Source organism: Miscanthus floridulus, chromosome 4 (genome assembly GCF_019320115.1).
Source record: "Miscanthus floridulus cultivar M001 chromosome 4, ASM1932011v1, whole genome shotgun sequence".
Lineage (NCBI taxonomy): Eukaryota > Viridiplantae > Streptophyta > Magnoliopsida > Poales > Poaceae > Miscanthus > Miscanthus floridulus.
Window position 1 is genome coordinate 90660664 of NC_089583.1, and position 22468 is coordinate 90683131.

The following is a 22468-nucleotide window of genomic DNA, read 5'->3' on the forward strand; positions in this document are numbered from 1 at the left end:
AATTTATAAAAATATTTTTAAGCCTAATTAAACCATAATTTGATAATATAATGCTACAGTAAACATATGCTAATGATTGATTAATTAGACTTAATAAATTCGTCTTGCGGATTACTAAGGACTTCTGTAATTTATTTTATTATTACTATTCGAACACTCGACACCCCGATGTAACACCCGAGGTGACATCTCTAAACTTTACTCCCTGAATTTAAACACCACCTGAATCCACCTGAATCAAAGACGCTTATTTGAAAACATCAGGTGATGAACAATGTTTCTGCACCCGTACAAGGCTAAAATCGTACAACACGTTCTCCGAGTTCACAGACATCCTTCTCTGGCATCCCCCTCTGCCCTTTGTCAAGCACTCAAGCTTTTATGTCAAAGGTTGTACAAACTATTAAACACAACTACGGCCTCCATAGTGAATGGTACTTCCAAGATATCGTCCCTTTCCAGGGATCAAGTGAGATTTCACACACCCAGAGTGGTATGAGCCATCAATTGTCTGTGCCGAAGTAGCGGTCACCATATTCTCCCAGTCCTGGTATCACCCTGAATTCCTCGTTCAGACCATAATCGATTTCAGACGTTACAATCTTCAGCGAAGGAAATCGCTTGCAAATACACTGAATCCCTTCAGGAGCCTGCTTCCACACACACACAAAAAAAGGGAGTGTAGAAGGGGGTTATGCAACTAAACAAAACAGATAATAAGCATTGGAACCATTAAATATGCAAAGAAATATACCGAGATGAGATTGAGGAAAATGATCCGACCCTCAGGAACACCTTTTCTTATCAGAAGGTCAATTGCTTGGGCCACTGAGTTACCTATAAAATAAAGTCATCGTCATGAGCATAGTGAGATCCACCTGTGCTACCAGTTCATAGCCTGATAAATACTGTACAAACTAATTATGAAGCACAAGAAGTATCTGCTTCAAACTCAAGAGAAGGATGTAAGACTGTCCACAGTGTGAGCGGTGCCGAAAAAAATTTCAGTCTGACACAGAGCACCGATGCTTCAGCTCTCCAATTCTCACAGCGTGGGAACCGGTGCTTCACTGTGCTTGTGGACCCTGTGACACACCGTCGTAGCGGCCGCGGAGGCAGAGGCGAACGAGGAATAATATTTTTTAACGTTTGAAGCACCGGTGAACGAACATGCATCGGTGGCCACTTTTTTTTTGATCTCAGCACCGGCTACAACGTGGGCATCGGTGCTCCAAATAGGAGAGAGAGTGTTTGGGCACCGGTAAAAAGCAACGTTGTGGCTAGTCTAACACCAAACTTTCATATTTATTGAGGGCATAAAGAATGACCAGTTAATAATTCAGCAATGCATCAGATTTTACAAGATTTAGGGCATTTCCAAACAGATATGCCAATAAACAAGATTCTTCATTGATTGCACATCTGTGAATGCAATATTGATTATCCTTGAGTGATATTGTATCAGGATATCTCGTAGACCAAATAATTTCTGGACATGTGGATAGTTTCTACAGGATGTTATTTTGTTATCACAACCTGAATCTATTTTTGTCATCACAACCTAAATCAACTTCAGTTCAAACAAACAAGCAGCAGAAACAGAGTAGCAGGCAAAACTGACCTGTACCAAGCACTGGATCCAGAAGTAGAACATGTCGTTCAGCAATATCCATGGGTAGTTTGTGATAAACAAGCTAGATGCAGAAAGTTTATTATAAGTATCCATGGCGATTAGTTTGATCACTTGAAACATACTCCCTCGGTTCCAAAACGTAAGATGTTTTAGTTTTTTCCTAAGTCAAACTTATCTAAAACTGACCAGGTTTATAGAAAAATGCACCAACATATACAACATCAAATTAATTTCATTAAATCCACCATAAAATGTGTTGATAATGTATTTACTTGGTCAAAGTTAGAGAAATTTGACTTAGAAGTTAGGACAAACCCGAAACACCTTACATTTTGGAACGGAGGGAGTACCTGTTAAGGAATCGTTTATCATAATATCTGAATGCTTACCTGCTGTCCATTGTCTCCAACACGATGAATTAGAATTTTACCAATTTTTATTCCTTTACAACAAGCACGCAATGCGTTCTCCATACTCTCACCACTGCAATTAAATGAGGTATAAATAAAGCTAAAATTACTCCATAACTCTATTAATATATTAAAAATGCACAAATTTTACTGCAAAAATGCATTTTGTGTGTGTGTTGGGGGTAGGGGGGTAGGGACATATTGCATGCCAAGGATGATAACGTGGAATTTCAGAACATGTTGCTTGCACAGAAGTTAAACGCGAACATATTGAGTACCAAGTGGTCATAATGATTCATGATGGTGAAGTATGAATCCTAAAAGGAACGAAATACTCATAAAAGAAGAGTATCCAGATAAAGCAGGAGGAAATGTTCCACATATTTAGTCTGGTTTATTTACAAAACTATGTTGCAAGAGCATGGCAAATATGCTAAATGAAAAGGCGAGCACCTGCCATTGATGCTTAAAAAAGAGCATGGCAAATACAAAAGGCAGAAGCTTCTACACGCCAAGATATAATGCAAAATTCTCTACATAACAAATCCTCATGTACATTCTTGTTTAACATCTATCATGAGCCATGGTTAATTCAGAGTGTGTGTGTCCAACTGTACATCATTAAGATCCCTGCTTCTTGAAATGTTTTTGATTGTGTGTTAGTGTTGAAAGTAACTTTATTTGGCTTACCTTCGCACAATAGACACTCCACAGAGCTTCTTACAGAAGTCAACTCCCATATAAACAGATCCTGAACCCAGACAAATATGACATGAGATGACGTTCAACCAAAATCATAGTATTTTTATTTCTCAATGTAAGATACACCTAGGCAAAAAATGACAAAAAACACAAATTGTCTGAAATGAGAAGGATCATCAACAAGCTTTTTATGCCTTTTTAGTTTCGTTTTCCAAAGATATTTCAAACACAATAAAAGAAAATCCTATCCAAATATTTTTTTACAGCCAGCCACAAATTGCCATTTCAAAGTGGTACTAATGTTATCAGCAAACACAGCTAGATACATAACAATGTGGCACAAGTTATCATATTTCAACGATAGGGTAATTGTGGGGGGTATAACCCCAGGTACCCACGGCAATGGACATGGGCCGCACTGCCAGGGGAGGTCCAGCCCATAAGATCAAGGCCTACGGTACTCAGTTCTGGTCGGCGTGCACCGCAAGGCAATCAGAAGGCATCTTGGCAATGAAGGAAGATCTTTTCGGATATGATAGATATCACATTCCTTGTAAACACTTACCATATAACCGAATTGTCGGGTTCATAAACCCGGGGTCCCTCGGGGACCGGCTTCCACGCCAGGGCTCGACCCAGAAAAATGGCCTTTCTTTCTTCTGGACCGGCCCGAAAGTCTAAATCCAACAGACTGGAGCACTCGCTTCAAGCCCAGACCGCCTTCGGCCCATCTCTCCGACCGGAGCACTAGCTCAGGATTAGGCCAGCTCCGAACGGCCTCTCCGATCGGAGCGCTAGCGTCAGGCCCCGGCTGCCTCCGCACGGCCTCCGCTCGGAAAGCCTGACCCGAGGACCGCCTCCGACTCCGACCCCGTGTCTCCTACCGGGATTCATAGAAAAACACCGCCATCACTATTCTCCGACTGGGGACGCCCGCTCGGAAAGAACCAGAAGGCGTGCAGAGAAAGGCAAGGCATGGCTCACAAGTCAACACCACTGTACCAGGGACCATACCCTACACGAAACAATGCTCTGCAGCCACCCTGACACAAAGTATTGTAGGGGCCGCTAGAAACTCCCATATGGTAAGCCCCCTCCGCGTGTCTCTGGACACCGATTGCGGTATGGGCTCCAGGATTTGCCATACCAGGTGAATAAAGCATAGCTCCTCACATGCCACTAGGCATCCAGAAGTATTCTGCAGGTACCGGCGTCATCCTTCCTGAAGAAGATAGCTCGACCTTCCGTACGCATCTGACATCCTACAGCGACATCGACAATATTGGGAGGCTTCAACCATTATCCAGTTTTTATCACCGTAGGCAACTTAGAAATATCTGTACTCTCCCCCTCTCACCTGTAAGAGCCATCCCCTTCATCTATAAAAGGGGATGCACTCCCTCCAACCAGGGGAGATCGATTTCTTCAGGCCCAGACTCACTAGATCGACATCAACGCTCCCAACCACAGGACCGCCCAGTTCCGACCACGACCCTTCCGATCGGAGCCGACCGAACCTCTTGTACACCCCATTCTTCCTCCTTCTCGTTTGTACCCCCACTACAGACTTCGAGCACCTGGGCTCAGGAATAAAGTCGTCGACCGACCCCGACTGGACGTAGGGCACGTTACCTGAACCAGTATAAATCCTATGTCATTGAGTGCTAGACCACCTCCGATCACAACGTACAGCAAAACTACAAATATTTACTAGTTGGTCACTTTCTGCACCGACAGTTGGCGCCGTCCGTGGGGAAGACGTTGTACGTTCAACACCTTTTGGTCATCGGATGGCCCATTTTTCCGCCACTCCCGCCGTGGCGGGCTCCGACGATACGATCCGTTTCGGCTCGCTGGAGTTCCCCGCAGTTTCGCCCGCCGGGATGCGGGTTCCACCCGTCTTCGAGCCATTCCAGGCCTTCCGCTTCGGGAGCCTGGACTTCGTCACCGACCGGCTCGACGTACTCCACCTCCGCGAGGAGGCTCGCGACCCGGCACCCGTCGGAGGAACGTCCTCCATCGACTCCGGGACGCGCGACTTCGACGGCGCGGCATCTGCGCTTCATTCCGAGCAAACTCTCTGCTCAAACCCCACTGTAAGTATTATGCGTGCTACTCACTCTTTATTTGCTCTTTCACCAGTCACCCGGAGGAAATGTACCGCCCACGCCACAAACGCCATACGATCGGTTCCCCTACGGCCTTGCGCCCTCCGCGGACGCCTACGCTCGGGGGCTCCGAAGGATGCTGGCACCGTCCCCCCTCACGTCCGAGTTCGTGGGAGTAGTAGTGGGCTTCGTTCCTGCCATTCCTCACAAACTTCCGGATGATGATGGCGAGAGCAACGGTTCAAGCATCTGTGACGTGGCACCCCGCCACTGTCCGTCCCGGGAGTGCGCTATGGCGGACGCTCCGCGACAACCGCCGATGGTTGCGGAGTCTGTGCAGACTCACCCCTCCGGACCCGCGTGCGGGAGCCCTCGCGTCTGCGCAAGCACACACTGAGGAATTACGACAACGACGGCAGAATCAGCCGCCGTCTGCACCGGCGCCGTCGGTACAGCACGTTGCGCCCCACGTGCCTGGCCTGGCGGGTGGCGCCCGGGGTCGCGCTCGTCAGGTTTAGCACGACATCGTGAGCGAAGGGAACGATGTCCCACAATTCGCCCGGGCCGACCAGAATATCGTTGCTGCAGCAATGCTTCTCTGCGGTGTTCCCGAGCCCGTCGACCCTCAGGAGCGGGCAGTCTACCGAAACCTCCGGTTTCTAGTAGAGGCCGCCGCCGTCCAACAGGCGGAAAGCTCCGCATCGCGACTCCGGCCCTCGCCCTCTCTCCCCACCGGGGGGACAGGGACGCACCAGCCGGATCAATCCGTTCACTCGCCGCCGCAGCCAGCAGGCTCGGCTCGGGGAGTGGCAGCCGCGCCACGGTCCAACCAGGCGCCTGCTCCACACCGACCGCACCGGGACGCTCGTAGTGTCGATAGCAACCGTCGTCGAGCCCGACACGGTAACGACGTCCGCCATACGGCAGCAAACGACACGGACCCTGGCCGAATCATCGAGGGAAGCGGACGTCGTTACCGTGTCGCCTGCTGCCGTATGGCGGACGTCGTTACCGTGTCGCCTGCTGCGTATGGCGGACGTCGTTACCGTGTCGGGCTCGATGGCCAGATGACCGGAGCCCCAGCCTTGAGGGCCCGGGGCCATGGGCCTTCAGCCGGCGCATCCGAAGAGCGCCGTTTCCGCAGCGTTTCCGGCCTCCCACCAACATCACCAAATACACCGGGAGACAAACCTAGGCATTTGGCTTGAAGACTTTCGGCTCGCCTGTCGAGCCGGAGGAGTAGATGATGACTTTTTCATCATCCAATATCTTCCCATTTGCGTAGGGGAGCATGTTCGGGCATGGCTCGAATTCCTTCCACACGATAGTATCCGCGACTGGACAGACCTCAAGAGGGTCTTCGTCGGGAATTTCCAGGGGACATACGTCCGCCCGGGAAACTCTTGGGACCTCAAGAGCTGCCAGCAGGAGCCCAGCGAATCCCTACGGGATTACATCCGTAGGTTTTCCCAACGTTGTAACTCCCTCCCTGATGTCGTCGACGCAGACGTCATCAGCGCTTTCCTCTCCGGGACAAACTGCGAGTCCCTGATCCACAAGCTTGGCTGCCAAAAACCCCGCACCACCCGCGATCTACTCGACGTCGCCACCAACCACGCCTCTGGCGAGGAGGCAGTCGGAGCAGTCTTCAGCGAAGGTCGGGACAAAGGCAAGCCCAAGCGCGCGGATCCAGACGAAGGCCCCTCCACTCAGAGGGGCAAAAAGAACAGAAAGGATTGGTGCCGGACGGACGACACCGCGTTGATCGCCGCAGCTGATCGCGCACCCAGGCAGCCCCAACAGGGACTGCTTGACCACTTCAACAAACTCATGGATGGTCCGTGCCCCAACCACAACTATCCCGTCAACCATCTCTACAAGGACTGCCAGCTCCTCAGGCGCCTGCTGAGGTAGGCCGACAGGCCAAGGGAAGAAAAAGGCGAGGAGGCAGCGACCGAAGAAGGGGGCGCAGCGGACAAAGATCCATACGACTGGAGCATGAAGGGATCCGACCGGAAGCCTACCAACTGAAGGACAACGACGACGATGCTCTCTCCGACGACCTTGGAACGGCTATGTCTTTTCTTATTTTCCTAAGTTTCACTCTTACCTTACTTAGCGAACGCTCCTACAAGAGCTCCCCGACACAAACACTGTTCGGCTCGGAGCGCTCAGGGGCTCCACCAGGGGGCTCTACTACCCCTTTGTTGTTTTTTACCTTAAGTACTCTTTTGCTTTTGTATAAAGAAACTCCTTCCTACCTGAGTAAAAGGGTAGTTCGTTCCTTTGTTTTACCTTACGTAACTTTGCTTTAGAACATTCCGACTGATCGCACCCCGCCTTTTCCTTCGGCTACGACCGGCCGAGCCTCGCGGGCCACGCCCCGGGCTTGTAAAGTTGCAGCCCACGAAACAAACGGGCAGGTACGAGAGAGAAAGAAATTTAAAACAAAATTATGCTAAGGGAGAACTAAGGAACGAAAGGGAACAAGCTTCCCCGAACGGAGCAACTCCATCACAAAAACAAAAACCGATTACAGTCATTAAAACACACCACGAAACGTCTTACACGGGGGCTTCCCCACGAACTTAAAACTTCCTACATTTGCTAACTACTATTATATTTTTACATGCTACTGGGCCGACCCGGCGACATCCGACGACGGTGCAACCGACGAAGGCTCGAGCTGCTCACTGCCCAACGACGCGGCATCCGGCTCGGCCAAGACCGGGGCGACATCCACCTCCAATCCGACATCACGCTCCGGGTTTGCAAAAGGATCCATAAGTCCTCCCCCTCGCTCACTCTTCCTCTCACTTAGGATCTAGTGGAGTGCTAACACCCTTGAAAATGTTTGTGAAAATATGTTAAAACATGTGCACAAGGTGACACACTTGGTTGTTGGCACATTTGAGCAAGGGTTAGAAACTTCACCGGCAGAGTGTCCGCCCGTAGAGTGCGGACAGTCCGACGGTGCCACCGGCGCCATGAACTCAGGTGAACGTGGTCACTGTAAGCGACCGGACATGGTCACTGTAAGCGACCGGACGTTGGTCTCTGAAAGACAGGCGCGTCCGGTCAGTAGCAGCAGAAGAAGCGCAGCGTCGGTCGTCGACCGGACGCTAGCGCTGAAACGACCGAACGCTGGCTGGCTGCGTCCGATCACACTGAAATGGTCGTGCACAGGGGAAACGCCAAGTGACCGGACGCTGGGTGAGTCCGATCGAGCATGACCGGACGCGTCCGGTCGTGAAAAGACGTCTCTGGATGCTTACTAGAAACGACCGGACGCTGGGGTTCAACGTCCGGTCACTTTGAGCTGCTGCGTCCGGTCGTCACTTGACCGTTGAGATCGGACGATCAACATTTGAAGAGAGGGGACACGTGCCACGCATCGCGTGACCGGACGCTGAGGTCCAGCGTCCGGTCAATATGATTGGAGTGTCCGGTCACCCCGTGTTGTGCCCAGTGAAGGGGTATAACGGCTCTATTTCGTGGGGGCTTCTATTTAAGCCCCATGGCCGGCTCAAGCTCACCCTCTTAGCCATTTGCATTGACATAGCAACCTTGTAAGCTTAGCCAAAGCCCTTCCACTCATCTCCATCATTGATTCATCATATTTGTGAGATTGAGAGAGAATCCAAGTGCATTGCTTGAGTGTTTACATCTAGAGGTACTTGGCGTTCGTGTTTCGCTGTGGGATTCGCTTTTTACTCTTGGTGATTGCCGCCACCTAGATGGCTTGGAGCAGCGAGGATCGTCGAGCGGAGAGTGGTGATTGTCTCCGGCTTCGATCGTGGTGATTGTGAGGGGTTCTTGACCTTTCCCCGGTGGAGAGCCAAAAGGTACTTCAGTAAATTACTCGTGGCTTGGGTAATCCTCATCTTGTCTTGGTTGTGCGGCACCCTATTAAGGGTTTGACGTGTGATGCCAATTAGCTCGTGAACCTCGGAGTGAGTGAATCGGCACAACGAGGAGTAGCTTGCTGACAAGCAAGGGAACTTCGATAAAAAATCATTGTCATCATTTGATTCCGAGGTGATTGGTCTTCATTGGTATTCATTCTTGTGATTGATTGGTCCAGTCCTCGACTCGGCGGTATAACCATCTTGCTCACTCTCTTTACATTACTATAAACTAGTTATTAAGCTATTTAGTGTAGCTAGTTGTGAGAGCTTGTTAGTTTAGTTAGTGTGGCTCTTTAGTTAGCTTTTGAGAGTACACCAACTTAGTGTAGTGACATAGTTATTGTGTGGATAGAAACTACATAAACTAGAATTGTGGTAGGTGGCTTGCATTTTTAGTAGGCTGGCGCAACTCTCGCTTCGCCTCATAATTATCTAACTGATTTGTTAAGTGTTGTAGAATTTTTTAATAGGCTATTCACCCCCTCTTCTAGCCATTAGGACCTTACACCGATCAACTCGTAACGCCAACCAAGAGGTTAATCAACCCCTGCGCGGTGACGCCCGTGACCGCATCAACGCAAATCTCGATGTCTACAATCGCATCGAGAACAGTCGTGCCAAGCGACATCAGGCAGAACTCCAACGCCGACAGGAGTACGACGATCAACATGACAACCCCGTCGGCCTCCGACCACTCCCTGCTATCGAGCCAACGGGACCTTGCCCCTTCACAGCAAGGTTGCGAGTTGTACAGTGGTCTGCAGGTTTCAAGATCTTTGGGGTCGATCCCTACGACGGCAAGGCTAATCCCGAGCAGTGGATGCAGCTCTAGGAGATCGCCGTACGTGCCGTCGGGGGAAACAGCGACGTAATGGCAAATTATTTGCCTGTCATGCTCTCCCAGACAGCCAACAATTGGCTTATGGGCCCAAGGAAGGATTTCATCGAATCTTGGGATGATCTCAAGAAAGTCTTCGTCGAGAATTACATGGCAACGTGCCCGCAGCCTGGCATGAAATATGATCTAGAGAAACTCCATCAAACCTCTGGGGAACCTCTACGAAGCTACATCAGGCGCTTCTCCGAAACAAGGAACACCATCCCCAACATCGGGGACAACGAGGCCATCTCCGCTTTCACCAGAGGACTCTATCACCATCAGGAGCTGCGCTCCAAGCTTTACCGCAAGAGGCCCCAGACCATTGGCGAACTCCACACCGATCGGCTGTTCAAGGACGACGTCGCTCGTGCTTCCCGCTCGGATCGCCACCCACGTCATGATGATGATCGCCGCGAAGAACGGCGTTATGAAGATCGCGACAGGCGCTACGACGATCGCGAACGCCGTCATAATGATCGGTCAGAGGGATCAAGGGCCTCGTCGCCGCCGACCGGAAAACTCCATCGACAATGTAGAGCAGCCACGCGCTAAGCGAAATTTCAATGCTGCCTACGAAGAACTTCTTGACGGTCCATGCTTAATTCACAAGAACAGCAACCACACCATGCGGCAATGCCATGGCATGGCCAAAGCTTTCCGCAATGAAGAGAAGAAACGACAGACGCGCAAGGACGACGAATCAGATGATGGCAAGGAGGAGGAGCGTCCTAAGGATACACGACATGCTTTCCAAGATGCCAACAAGACCGTTACCACAATCTTCGGAGGATATGCCGCCTCCGAGAGCAAACGCCAGCAGAAGCTTACCGCTCGACAGGTCATGTCGATCATGAAGTACAACACAGTCGCCGATCCCAAATATCTAGACTGGTCGGAACATCCTATCACATTCAGTAGGGCCGACCAGTGGGCAGATATCCCATACCCTGGGCGTTTCCTACTCGTGTTAAATCCCACCATCCGCAACGTGTCGTTCAAGAAGGTCCTCATCGACGGTGGGAGTGCCCTCAATCTCCTTTTCGTCGGAGCCCTAACCGAGTTAGGCCTCACAAAGGACGATCTCGTCCCTGTTGACTCTCCATTCTGGGGGATTGTACCTGGCAGGGCGTCCCAACCTTTGGGGCAGATCACCTTGCCAGTCCAGTTTGGCACCGCCGACAACTTCTGTACTGAGTACGTGAACCTCTTCATGGCAGACTTCGACACCGCTTACCACGCCATCCTTGGTCGACCAGTTCTCGCCAAGTTCATGGCCGTGCCTCATTATGTCTACCAGGTGTTGAAGATCCTGACGGAACAGGGCGTTCTCACCATGCGTGCCAGTGTCTCCACCGCCTACGACTGCGAAAGAGGACTCGCCATCGCCGAAGCAATCGACATCTCAGCTAGAATGGAGGCTTGCATCGCCGACTCCAAGAAGGTCCATACATCGTCAAGGCTGTGACCCGACCAGGGTCATATAGGTTCTGTGATCAAGATGGCGTAGACATCCCTAACTCCTGGCGCATCGAACACCTCAGGCGTTTCTATCCTTGAGACGTCCTACTAAGATATTTACCCCTTATGTATTTATGCATTTCAATAATGATTTTCTTCATGATGTTTTCTCCATTTGTTGTTTTCTCCGTAATTTTTCTCCAATTATCTTTTGTATTTCTCCATGCTAAACATCTTTAAGATGACGTATACTATCGCCATTAAAATCAGACTGTGCCCTCGCCTCGGTCGGACACGCTCAAGGGCTTCGCCTCCCCACGCGAATTGACTCCGCCAGGCTCCGATTAGGCCCGTTTGCCTACAACTCTGCGTAGCTGCCGTGCCGCTCAAGCCGCCGTGCCGCCAAGCCTCTCGAGCCGCCGAGCCGTTCGAGCCGCCAAGCGAGCTGCCTGAGTCGTAATCAAGCTGCGCCGGTCTCCAATTTTCGCCACGATCTCCAAATTTCGCCGCGGTCTCCAAATTTCGTCACGGTCTCCAAATTTCGCCGCGGTCTCCAAATTTCTCCATGTTCTCCATGTTCTCCAAATTTCGCCATGCTCTCCAATGTTCGCCACGGTATAGTGCTAAGCACTCTCCATGTTCTCCAAATTTCCCCATGTTCTCCAAAATTCACCACGGTTAATTGCTAAGTACTCTATCCATTTTTAAGTGCTCAGCACTCTCCAAATTTTACTCCTATGTCCAGTGCTAAGCACGGAGATTTCGTTCTTTTATATAAATATGAATAAACTCCAAATAAACATAAACTACTCTGCAGGATATATAATTCACCGATACATTGATCCTAATCAACTCTGCTCTGTTTTCTTCATCACCGAGTTCACATATTTTATCTTTAAATCATGTACTACCCGTTCTACATATTTGTATTGCAGAATTATCGTCTGGGTGGTAGCACCACCTGGCCTTCAGGTTTCTCCGCCGATCAACTGGTCAAACCGCTAGGTTCATGACTTCGTCGTTGACCAGTTGGTCGGACTATTCGGCGTTCACTTTTACTCGGCGCTCACTTCGCCGCCGACCAATTGGTTAGGCTACTCGGTGCTCGATTCTCCGTCAATCAACTGTTCGGATTGTCCGTCGCTTCATCGTCAGCTATACCGGAGGCTCGCCAGCTAAGCTGGGGACTTCTCGACGTTTGGATTGTCCGTCGCTTCATCGTCAGCTAAGCTAGGGGCGCCCTTGGTGGTCGGATTTTGCTACATCTCGTCTGTCGATTCGCCTGATGGCTTACTACGTTTTGCCGACGCTGCATGTCATATGTGCTATCAAGGTGGTCCACGTTATCCGGATCAAGGTGCTGATCCTGGGCGGCACGTCAAGGGCCTTGATAAGTATATCTATCGTAGCAATCTACGTGCTAAGCACTCTCCGTTTTCTCCATGTTTTATTGCTCGATATTATCGAGTTTTACTCCACATGCCCAGTGCTAAGCACGGGGACTTCGTCCTCTACACTTAATTCTTTGATCCTGCTACAAGATGCAACTTTATCTTACAGCAAGCTCGGGAACTAAGTGTGTACACTTCACCTAGCGGTGAGTATAATTTTCACAGCTAAGCTGAGAATATATTATTTGATCTCAATATTAATAATGTTCTTTGATCCTGCTACAAGATGTTTCTCTATCTTACAGCAGGCTCGGGGACTAAGTGTGTACACTTCACCTTGCAGTGAGTGTATTGTTTTTCTCCTTACTGGTTTTCAGCTAAGCTGGGGACTAGCTGTGTGCTCGGGTAAGCTGGGAGTTGGTTATTCTAACTAAGTGATCGTTGATATTCTTTGATCCTGACACTAGGTGTCTTCTTCACCTATTGTCAGGCTCAGGAACTACAATGTATACATTGCACCTAGCGGCGCATGTATCGATACTAACATCCTCTTTGACTAAGTCAGGGATGATGATCATCTGACTTCGTCAACGAAGCCTAAGTGTGTACACTTCACCAAAGGTGGAGAATTTTTTAAAATTTTAAACTTGAGCTCCTTACATCCTTCTGGCAAGCCTTACTTGGCTAAATCCGAGATCTGCGTACCAGTTAAACTGGTTGGCTTCGACTTGCACCGCTCGGATCATCAGTTAAACTGGTCGGCACCTCATTTTATTGATTGGATTACCAGTTAAACTGGTTGGCTTCGACTTCCACCGCTCGGATCATCAGTTAAACTGGTCGGCACGTGTTTGGATTACCAGTTAAATTGGTCGGATTATTAGATTAACTGTTTGACTCCAAGTTAAAACTGCTTGGATTTGCTCAAGACGGCGTTGTTTAGCGGATACAAGACGCTCGGGGACTAGCTGTGGGGGTATAACCCCAGGTACCCACAGCAATGGACATGGACCGCACCGCCAGGAGAGGTCCAGTCCATAAGATCAAGGCCTACGGTGCCTAGTTCTAGTCGGCGTGCACCGCAAGGCAATCAGAAGACATCTTGACGATGAAGGAAATTCTTTTTTTATATGATAGATATCGTATTCCTTGTAAATACTTACCATATAACCAAATAGATCTAGGCCTAAACCAACTTGTAACCCTACCCCCAACCTATATAAGGCGGGTAGGGACCCCCCTCGAATTCATCTCATATTCAATACAATCCAACAAAGACACAGGACGTAGGGTATTACGTCGATCAGACGGCCCGAACATGTCTAAATCGTTGTCCCTGCGCATTGTGTCACCATCCGATTCCTATTACACACACCTCCACCGATCATCTACTATTGTGGGTATACCCCTCGGTAGACTACCGATCAGATTTCGTCGACAGTAATCCATTACTGTTGAGGTGGCTAAGTTTCTCGTAGACTATCTCAGGAACTAAGATGGCATAAAGTATCAACTTATTCTAGATAGTTACAAAAGATATTCCTCTGAGCCTAAACCTGAAAGTCAAACATTCAGGATGGAACAAAATAAAAAAAAAGAAGTAAAATACTCATAAGGTGCACAACTAAGCAGCTACGAGATATAAGGTGCCACATGCAAAATACCTGTTGGAGTAATAACCTGCTTTTCTGTAAATGGCAAATGTCCAAGACCATGCTCCACTACCTTACACAGCAAATCCATAAATAAACTAGATCAAATAACTGGCCATGAAGTTGAAGAAGGGAAATAAAGGTTATGAAATAAAGTAGTACCAAACGGATCAATCGATCTGAATAAAAGACAAAGTCAGGTGTAGTAATTTCCCTATCACGAATAAGTGTATGCATTCCTCGGATCTGTCAAATTCATTACAAAAGGCAAGGAATTACGAAAATAGCAAAATAACAGTATAAATTTAAACCAATGGTAAAGATTTCTAGCTTTACCTGAAAAGTTGATTGAACAACATGAACATTCGGATAGATTTTGCACAAATCATGCTGACCAAGTTTGGTACGGATATGTTGAACAATCAGATCAACTGCTACATGGTTATCACCTCCTCGAGGAATGATCACGTCAGCATACTTCTTTGAAGGCAAAACAAAATCATCGAATGCTGGCTTCACAAACCTCCCATACTACACATGCCAACAGCATTTCATGTTGCAATACAAGAAATTGTATATAAAAAGGGGGAAGATGTAAAGGGCATACATATAGCGCAGGGTTATAAACCCAAGGTAAAAAATAATAATAATAGGACTACCTGGTCAAGCACTGAGCTAATATCTCTTCCTCTTTCAACTGTATCACGCCTGATTCGTCGAGCAAGCCTAATATCAGCATCTGATTTACGCATCACGACCCCCCCCCCCCCCCCCAACACACACACGCACGCGCGCGCACAAAGAAAAAAAGGAACAACATTTCAGCTAAATAAATTAAGGAGCAATTCATAATTTCTATAACAAAACAAATGCTACACTGAGAATGAGGATAAACCTGTGTCTACGAAAATTTTCATGTCCATCAGATTGCGAACTCTCTGATCATGGAAGACTAAAATGCCCTCCAAAATAATGACATCTGATGCATTGACCTGGCAAAATGAAATTGGACCATGTGCTTAGTTAGTAAAAGGGTTGTGAAGTTTATTATTAGCTTACAATCACATGAACTTCCTAATTTTAAACATGACAAATCAGAATCCATTTTTTTAGGTATATATTGGTATTGAATTACTGAAATAAACAAAAACACAGAACATAGACATATGACAACTGATGAGATATATAGTATCATCATGATTTTACTATATATGCCAGCTAATTCAACCCTGTTTTTTACCTTATGTGATTTTACAATGCTACTTTTAGAAGAAGTGTGTCGCTCTGCACCAATATCTATAGCTATAACAGAAAAAAAAACAGAATATGACAATAACAAAAAACCAAACCTCCAATTTCTTTGCCTTACTGTAGATTGCCCCTCTGGCGCAGATAAGGAGGATCAAAAATAAAGTTGCAAATGCTCTAAAAAAACACGCAAAGGCAGTTTTGTTGGAGTTAGGTTTATAATTCATAGTATGAAACAGTCATCTAATTACAGACATACAAAAGAAGGAAAGAAATGTTCTACAAAATCATTCAAAGGTCAATGACATGAACTCGAAATCACAAAGGATTGGCAACTTTTTCACGCTGACAAGTTTGTGAGTGACTGCTACCTTCCTAAAGCTGTCAGAACACCGACGATGCTTCTTGAAATCATATATAGGAACATTTACAGGTTGAGCACGTTTCAGTTGTCCCATGCAATCCAGAAGTTGTTCTGTATCAAATGCATCTGCAAGCAAAGAATACAGTCCATCTCACATGTTAACAAATCAATTCAGCTCTGATCGCTGACACAGGCAGGATACCCAAAACAGCAAATGCAGTACCAGGGTGATCAAAATTGTAGTCTTGTGCATGTGCAGACTCTTCAGCAGTTAGGCCACGGTAGAATGAATCCTGCAAAATGGCAAGCCCAAAATGAGTTTTAAGTTTCAACCGGTTTTTCAGAAGTTTCCACCATTAGGTTGGTTTGCACAATTTGTCAAACCAAATCCATATTTGTCAATTCTAACTATCGCAGCCCACAAGAATAGTCAAATGGAAGGGTGTGCACAACCTCACTAGCATTTCCATACAGATACACAAGAATCTTCAGCTATTCCCCATCTATGAAATCACTAGGTTACATCTCCGATCTTCCAGTTCGAATACACTACACAAAACCAGGAAAGTACAGAGCCAAGCTTGACAGGAGGCAGTAGCAGCAGGAGGACGTTCTCAAACCAAAACAATCCAGCCGCAGCCACAGAAGCAGCAGTGAGCACACACACCTGGCTAACGAGCACGACGCGGTGGTCGTGCAGCTGCTGGATAATCATGTCGCACACCGTCGTCTTCCCCGACGCCGTCCCTCCAGAAACCCCTTTGAGAAAATCAAGCAGAAATTCTGAATCAGGACCAACAAATGAGGAGCGGGCTAGGCAGCACGAGAATCCGAGAAAGGGCGGGGCCGAGCCGGCCATTCCACCCGCTGGAGCGGCGAGCGCTAGCAGGGAGGGGTCGCATGACGACCTACCGATGACGAAAGGCTGCCGGGCAGCCGCAGGGGAGGGGAGCTCGGCGGTGCCGTTGGCGTAGACGGCGCCGTTGGAGTGCGTGTGCGCCGCGGCGGCGGGGGAGGAGGAAGGGGAAGTGGGGGCGGAGGTGGAGAGGCGCAGCGCCTGGAGGCGGAGGCCGCTGAAGTGGGCCCCCACCGCGGCCTCCATGACGTCGTCCACCGCCTTCTCCTGCATCGCCTCCGGCGCCGCCGGCCGATCGGGATTCGGGATTGATTCGCAGGTTTCTGGTGGGAGGCGAGCGTGTCACTTGTGTGCGCGGCCGGTGAGCGTGAGTGCGTGACAGTGGGGTCCCGCGGTGCGGATGGAAGCAGCGGCCGTGCGGCGCACGTTGATGAGATGCTCAGGCTGTCTCCACGAGACCTATTGCGCCTGAAAAAAAAATAAGTTTTCGACGTAATACATATAGCCTTCAATAGTATTTATATAAAAAACTTATTTTAAATATTAGAAGAGACCTAACATAAATCTGACCATCCTTTCTTCTATAGACCTATTTATAGGAAGGGTTGTCTTTTAAGTCTTATGGTTGGAGAAAACAAAAAATAAATATTAAATTCTTTGTCTGTAGTGTTACTAAAGAATAAATAAGTTTTGTATTTTGAGTCGTGCTTGTTGTACCATCCATGTGGACGGAGGAAGGCTGGGGTGAGGGGGAATGATGCGTAGGGCGCACCCCGCATACGGAACAGGGGCAGACCGGCAGATCGGATGCTTTGGCTCGCTTCGCCTGTGTGCAGCTATGCGCTTGGCAATTCACTTGTGTATGCAGACCGGGAGGACGAGCATTGTCATCATGCACCGACCACCATCGAGTGCGAATGTATCGATATCACTATCAACAGCCATCAGTGGTTCAGAGTGAACGATTATCGATTATGTAGGATTTGTCCAGAATTGTACTATAATATAGGCTGTGACTGTTGGTTCGCTGAAAATTAGTGTTGAAGTACAGTAGAATAAAGCCATAATATACAGGTAAAGCGAACTAGTCAGATGGTAGGTGCCCTATCGACGTCCTAGTAAACTAAAAATGGTTCTCAATGCTCTGCACGAGGTGTGTGCGCGCTAAATTGTATCCTCGTGTTTGCTAGTTATGGAGGGCTCAACTCAAATGGTCTATAACGAGAAAATGCATAATGACGACATATCCACAAGTATATAGGCATGAGCACGATTCTTATACCCGTATTTAGGCCCTGTTTGGTTTTCATAAGTCAGGTGACTGAAAACCAGTGACTTATAAGTTATGCATGTTTGGTTGTAGATAACTTATAAGCTCATGCCTGTTAAGTGAAAGGTGTGGGCCCCATGCGAAAAATAGTGGTTTATAAGTTTTAAGCAGGGGTGAACCAGCTTATTTCTTATAAGCAGGGGTAACTTATAAGTTGGTGCTGTTTAGCAAAATCAGTCACTTATTTTACTTTTTAACTTATAAGTAGGTGACTTATTTGGAAAAAAACATGCCCTTACTTCTTGTTAACAGCCATGCCAATGTTTCGCCATTTCTGGACGGCACAGGAAGCGTCATATGAAGGGGTACAAGAAGATAATCAGGGCAGACAAAAAGCGTATTGCAAAAGGCGTTCAGCTTTAGGTGTCCTTCGAAAAAGAAATGTGTGGGTTACATGATAGTGGCGTCAAGGCCAACATCAAATTTTATTCTCGCTTAACAGTTTGGGAGCAATGTGAGGATCATCAAATTTTATTCTCGCTTAACAGTTTGGGAGCAATGTGAGGATCAGCTCATATGACGTGCAGGGTCGAACTAGTTTACAGCAGAAACACTAAAATCAGTTTTTGTTCTGAGAGCCCTCAACGCTCTTCCTCAGCACAGATATGACGGCTCCTGGGTCCGCAGCGCCAAATATAGAGCTTCCAGCGACGATGCAATTGGCCCCAGCAGCTGCGGCCACATCTATGGTTGAAGGACCTAGACCACCATCAACCTGATATAACAAATCATAAAGTATTTTCAGCCAATTGAAATTAATGACGGAGAAAAAAAAAACCTACGAGATAAAGAACAATGCTTAGACATGGATGATATTATACCTCTATGTCAAGGGAAGGGTACTTCTTTCTCAGTGTGCGCACCTAATTCACACAGATTGCAGAAAGTGAACATAACTGCTCAACATCAGAAATATACAATAATGAACAATGAGAACAAACCTTATCCATCATTTCTGGCATAAATTTCTGACCACCAAAACCAGGCTCAACTGTCATCACAAGAACCAATTCTACTGGATTTTCTGCTTCCACCTGTAAAATTAATTGTTAATACAACTGTAGGTAGCTTCACAAAATCCATAGCAAGAAATGTCCATATGTCACGCACTCAGAGAAAAGGAAATACAACTGAAAAGGGTTCTGAAAGTTATAGATCGACGATGGTCGATGGTAGAAAGGTTCTATGGAAACAGGTCTAAGCAGCACACTTGATCAAAAGAGTGATCTTTAATGTGGAATTAAGAATGCGCTGCATAGTACAGTTACTCTCATGATCAAATGTATTGTGGTCATAATAAATGAACATCTGAACAAGAGAAATAAGAGGTACTTGTGCAAAATGGTCACTTGATCAAAAGAGTTTAGCAGTTAACAAAGACATAATCGGTAGAATTGTTTTCTTTGCTTGTACATAAACTCTTTTGCTCCCCTACTTAATTGAAAGGCAGAGCTCCTGCCATTGCGTTCAATAATCGCTAGAATTGTAAGTACATATATCAACAAACACCAACAAATTTCAAGAGTTTTTAAGAGCTTGTGAAAATAAAACACCATTACTCAGACCTAGTATGAAAGGTTTCTTGTCTGTGTATAGATAAGTTCACAAGGTGTAGTGAGTGCTTGAAGTTACCAGGGGAAAAACTTCCTCCACTGGAGTACCTGGCCTCAATGATACACCAGGCCGCATACCCTTTGATTTAATGCTTTGGATGAGATCTTGCCAGTTGTCTGCATCAAGTTTTTCCATAAGAAGAGGAGAAGTGAAAATACTAGGCCATTCAACAGATGTGTATTCACCTCTAGCAACTTCTATATGGAATGTGAATCCAGAAGCGCCAGCCTTTCCAAATGGTTCTACGTAATCTGAAGGGTTTGTGACCATAAGATGGCAGTCCAAATATGCTCTAAAAACCAACGGTTAGAACAACTGGGACTGTGAAGAATAAGAAGTCATCCATATAAGCAAAGGATCAAAAGACCATACTTGGTATGTTTCCTCAAGCTCTGGATCACCGGAGCCCCAATAGTCAGATTAGGAACGAAGTGCCTGCATTTGCAAACAGACAGAAAAGTTAAAATAAAATACTTAAAGGGTAGCTTATTTCCAGAAGGATGATCAATCCTTTTTCAGACATCAAAATAGCTTAACATTGAGATGATACTTGAGAGTTTTTTTTTTGAAAAAAAAATGACCCCTGATAAATAAAGTAATGGCAGTGAAAAATTTGGCACTTGTTTGTAATTAGACCATATTTGGCACAGCTCCAGATCCAAGAATTTTTGGAGCTCCTCACTCCTAGCACTAGAGATTCTTGGGGCCCAAGCTGTGGGCACATTGGCATTATTTAGTTATGCAATTCTGTCATTATTTTGGACTGAACACGTGTGTTTAAAACATTTTATTTTATCCTACAAACTCCAAATCCTGCATGGATCTCAGAGCTGGAGATAAATTGCTCTGGTGTATCTTTCATATAATGGACTATGGTAGCGAGTATCTTTCACCATCTTGCAAAAACAAGTGTTCATTTTCTCTATTTACAATCAAGGAATGTTGGATCTTTGATCCAAATCCAACAAATAGAAGTGAACGGCATATTGATTGGCAATTGGACACTTCATGCTTACTGATACTTTCTTTCTCAAAGGGCATCAAGAGAGTTCCCGAAATATCAGAGTAACGCTTACCAGTACTTTCCTTTTCATTATTTGCAACTTGCAAACCCCTTGTGCTTTTATCAATGATGGGGTTTCATTCCAAAAAATATGCAAAAAGCAAAATCAAAAGTATGTTGTTTCCTTTTTCAGGTTGGTCCATAGGACTTTCCGTGTTATTGTTTCCATGCATTTTTATGTGCAGGTCTCCATTTAATTGTAGAGAAATTCTATCATAAGACTCCACAAATTTTGCTGTATGTATTGAATATTCTGATAAGTAAACAAGAAAAGGTGAAAACTGAACAAGAATAAGGGTCTGAATGAGTTTAAGGACAGTGACAATCTGGGTATGAAATTTTACTTTCAAGCATGTATTCATTATATAAGTTACTTCCTGTAAGCTGGGGTAAGCGGCCTTACAATCATGCTAGCGGCTTAAAAAAGGGCGAATGATACTTGAGAGTTATCACCACCAGACACTTCAGTAGCAAACCACAATAGAAGTAACCACATTGGGAATTAGAGACCAACTCACCCATCCTACAAGAAAATATGAGTAACAAGAACAGAAGTTAGCATAGGACAAGCTTTCAATTCTGAATATTTATATCATCAATCATAAAGATGAGGCAGCAGAATTTAGCAAAAATGAAGACATAAGCAGATAGCTACTAGGTAACAGTACCATGAACAAAACGACAGCTAACAGTTTGCAGTAAGCGAATCAGTACATTTGAGTACAGCATTACTGCATTAGGAGGAAACTGATACTAAAAGCAAGCTTGATTTTCAACTTTACATACTCTAAAAGTTAATATTCATCTAACTTTTTCCATGACGACATGCGTATAGCAATACACTGGGTAGGTCGACAGGCCAACAAGACAAAAGCCCAATTCTGAACAAATCCTGCAGAATCAAGAATCGATCACTCTAAATACCACAGTATCGCATAAAACCTGATTTGCATAGTAATTGATCCAACTGCCAGCTCTTCTTCAAAATGATGTGCCAACTCTAAGTTCGAGAAAAAAGGATCCAACGGCAAGTTAGTCAACGATAGCTTAATCCTGCCCACGCCATAGGACACGATTACAGCGTACTCAACCCTGCCCAGAAATACTATCGCTCCTATCAGAGGCCGCTACCGTATTCGCGTTAGCGGTGCTGCGCCTGCGCCCGCGATGGATGAGACGGAATTGGCTGGAGGGGGGAAGGGGATCGTACCATAATGTCCATATGTAGCCAGTCGGCGCCTAGGCGGACCATGCGCTCAGCCTCCGAGGCGAGGTTGGCAAAGTCCGACGACAGCATCGACGGCGCTATCTTCGCCGCCGCCATGTCCGCTTTCCGCTGGGTTGCTTCCTCCCCGGTTTGGTGGCAGAGTAGTTAAGGACTTGATGGGGGCAGGCGGGCAGCGAACACTTTGTGAGACGATGTTTCGGTCGGTCGGCGCCTGACCGGCGGCTTGTAGGGGAGTTGGTGAGGTGGCCGGTGGAAGGGGACGGGAGGGAAGGAGCAAGGTTTTTTTTAAGGGACTGGCTAGGTGCCCTCGTGTTGCTACAGGTATACATGAATCTCATGACAGATAGCCGCATGTGTAGAACATATGTAAAATGTCATCCATTCATTAACAATTTATTTGACATAAAGCTAAATATTAACCATAGAAAAAAAGAGGCATGTTAGAAATAATAACCATCACGTTACAAATTAAACATAAATTCACATCTAGTTATTGAAAATGTATTATAATATAATGAGTACATCCCATCAATAACATGTCCACTCGCTACTTGTCTCCTATTGTTCCTAAATTTCTTCTATTACCTGAAACACAGATGGACACGACAAATATCAGTATCAAA

The 22468-nt window shown here is 46.6% G+C and overlaps 2 protein-coding genes across 2 annotated transcripts; both read right to left on the reverse strand.

Annotated features, from left to right (window-relative positions):
- Positions 1 to 233: 233 nt before the first annotated feature.
- On the reverse strand, positions 234 to 17002 carry LOC136549987 (uridine/cytidine kinase UKL1, chloroplastic-like). Its single transcript, XM_066541418.1, has 14 exons — positions 16667 to 17002; positions 16422 to 16513; positions 15978 to 16047; positions 15762 to 15880; positions 15038 to 15134; positions 14802 to 14881; positions 14479 to 14673; positions 14305 to 14388; positions 14155 to 14215; positions 2734 to 2794; positions 2023 to 2116; positions 1622 to 1694; positions 755 to 837; positions 234 to 650 (listed from the first exon to the last, which is right to left on the reverse strand). Exons 1-14 carry the CDS (start codon positions 16881 to 16883, stop codon positions 504 to 506), a joined length of 1473 nt encoding a protein of 490 aa, XP_066397515.1. The 5' UTR covers positions 16884 to 17002; the 3' UTR covers positions 234 to 503.
- Positions 17003 to 18265: 1263 nt separating this feature from the next.
- LOC136549988 (ribulose-phosphate 3-epimerase, cytoplasmic isoform) lies at positions 18266 to 22143 on the reverse strand. Its single transcript, XM_066541419.1, has 8 exons — positions 21828 to 22143; positions 21136 to 21140; positions 19927 to 19989; positions 19740 to 19846; positions 19573 to 19670; positions 18882 to 18974; positions 18762 to 18803; positions 18266 to 18655 (listed from the first exon to the last, which is right to left on the reverse strand). The coding sequence occupies exons 1-8, from the start codon at positions 21939 to 21941 to the stop codon at positions 18500 to 18502; spliced, it is 678 nt and encodes a 225-aa protein (XP_066397516.1). The 5' UTR covers positions 21942 to 22143; the 3' UTR covers positions 18266 to 18499.
- Between the last annotated feature and the right edge of the window lie 325 nt (positions 22144 to 22468).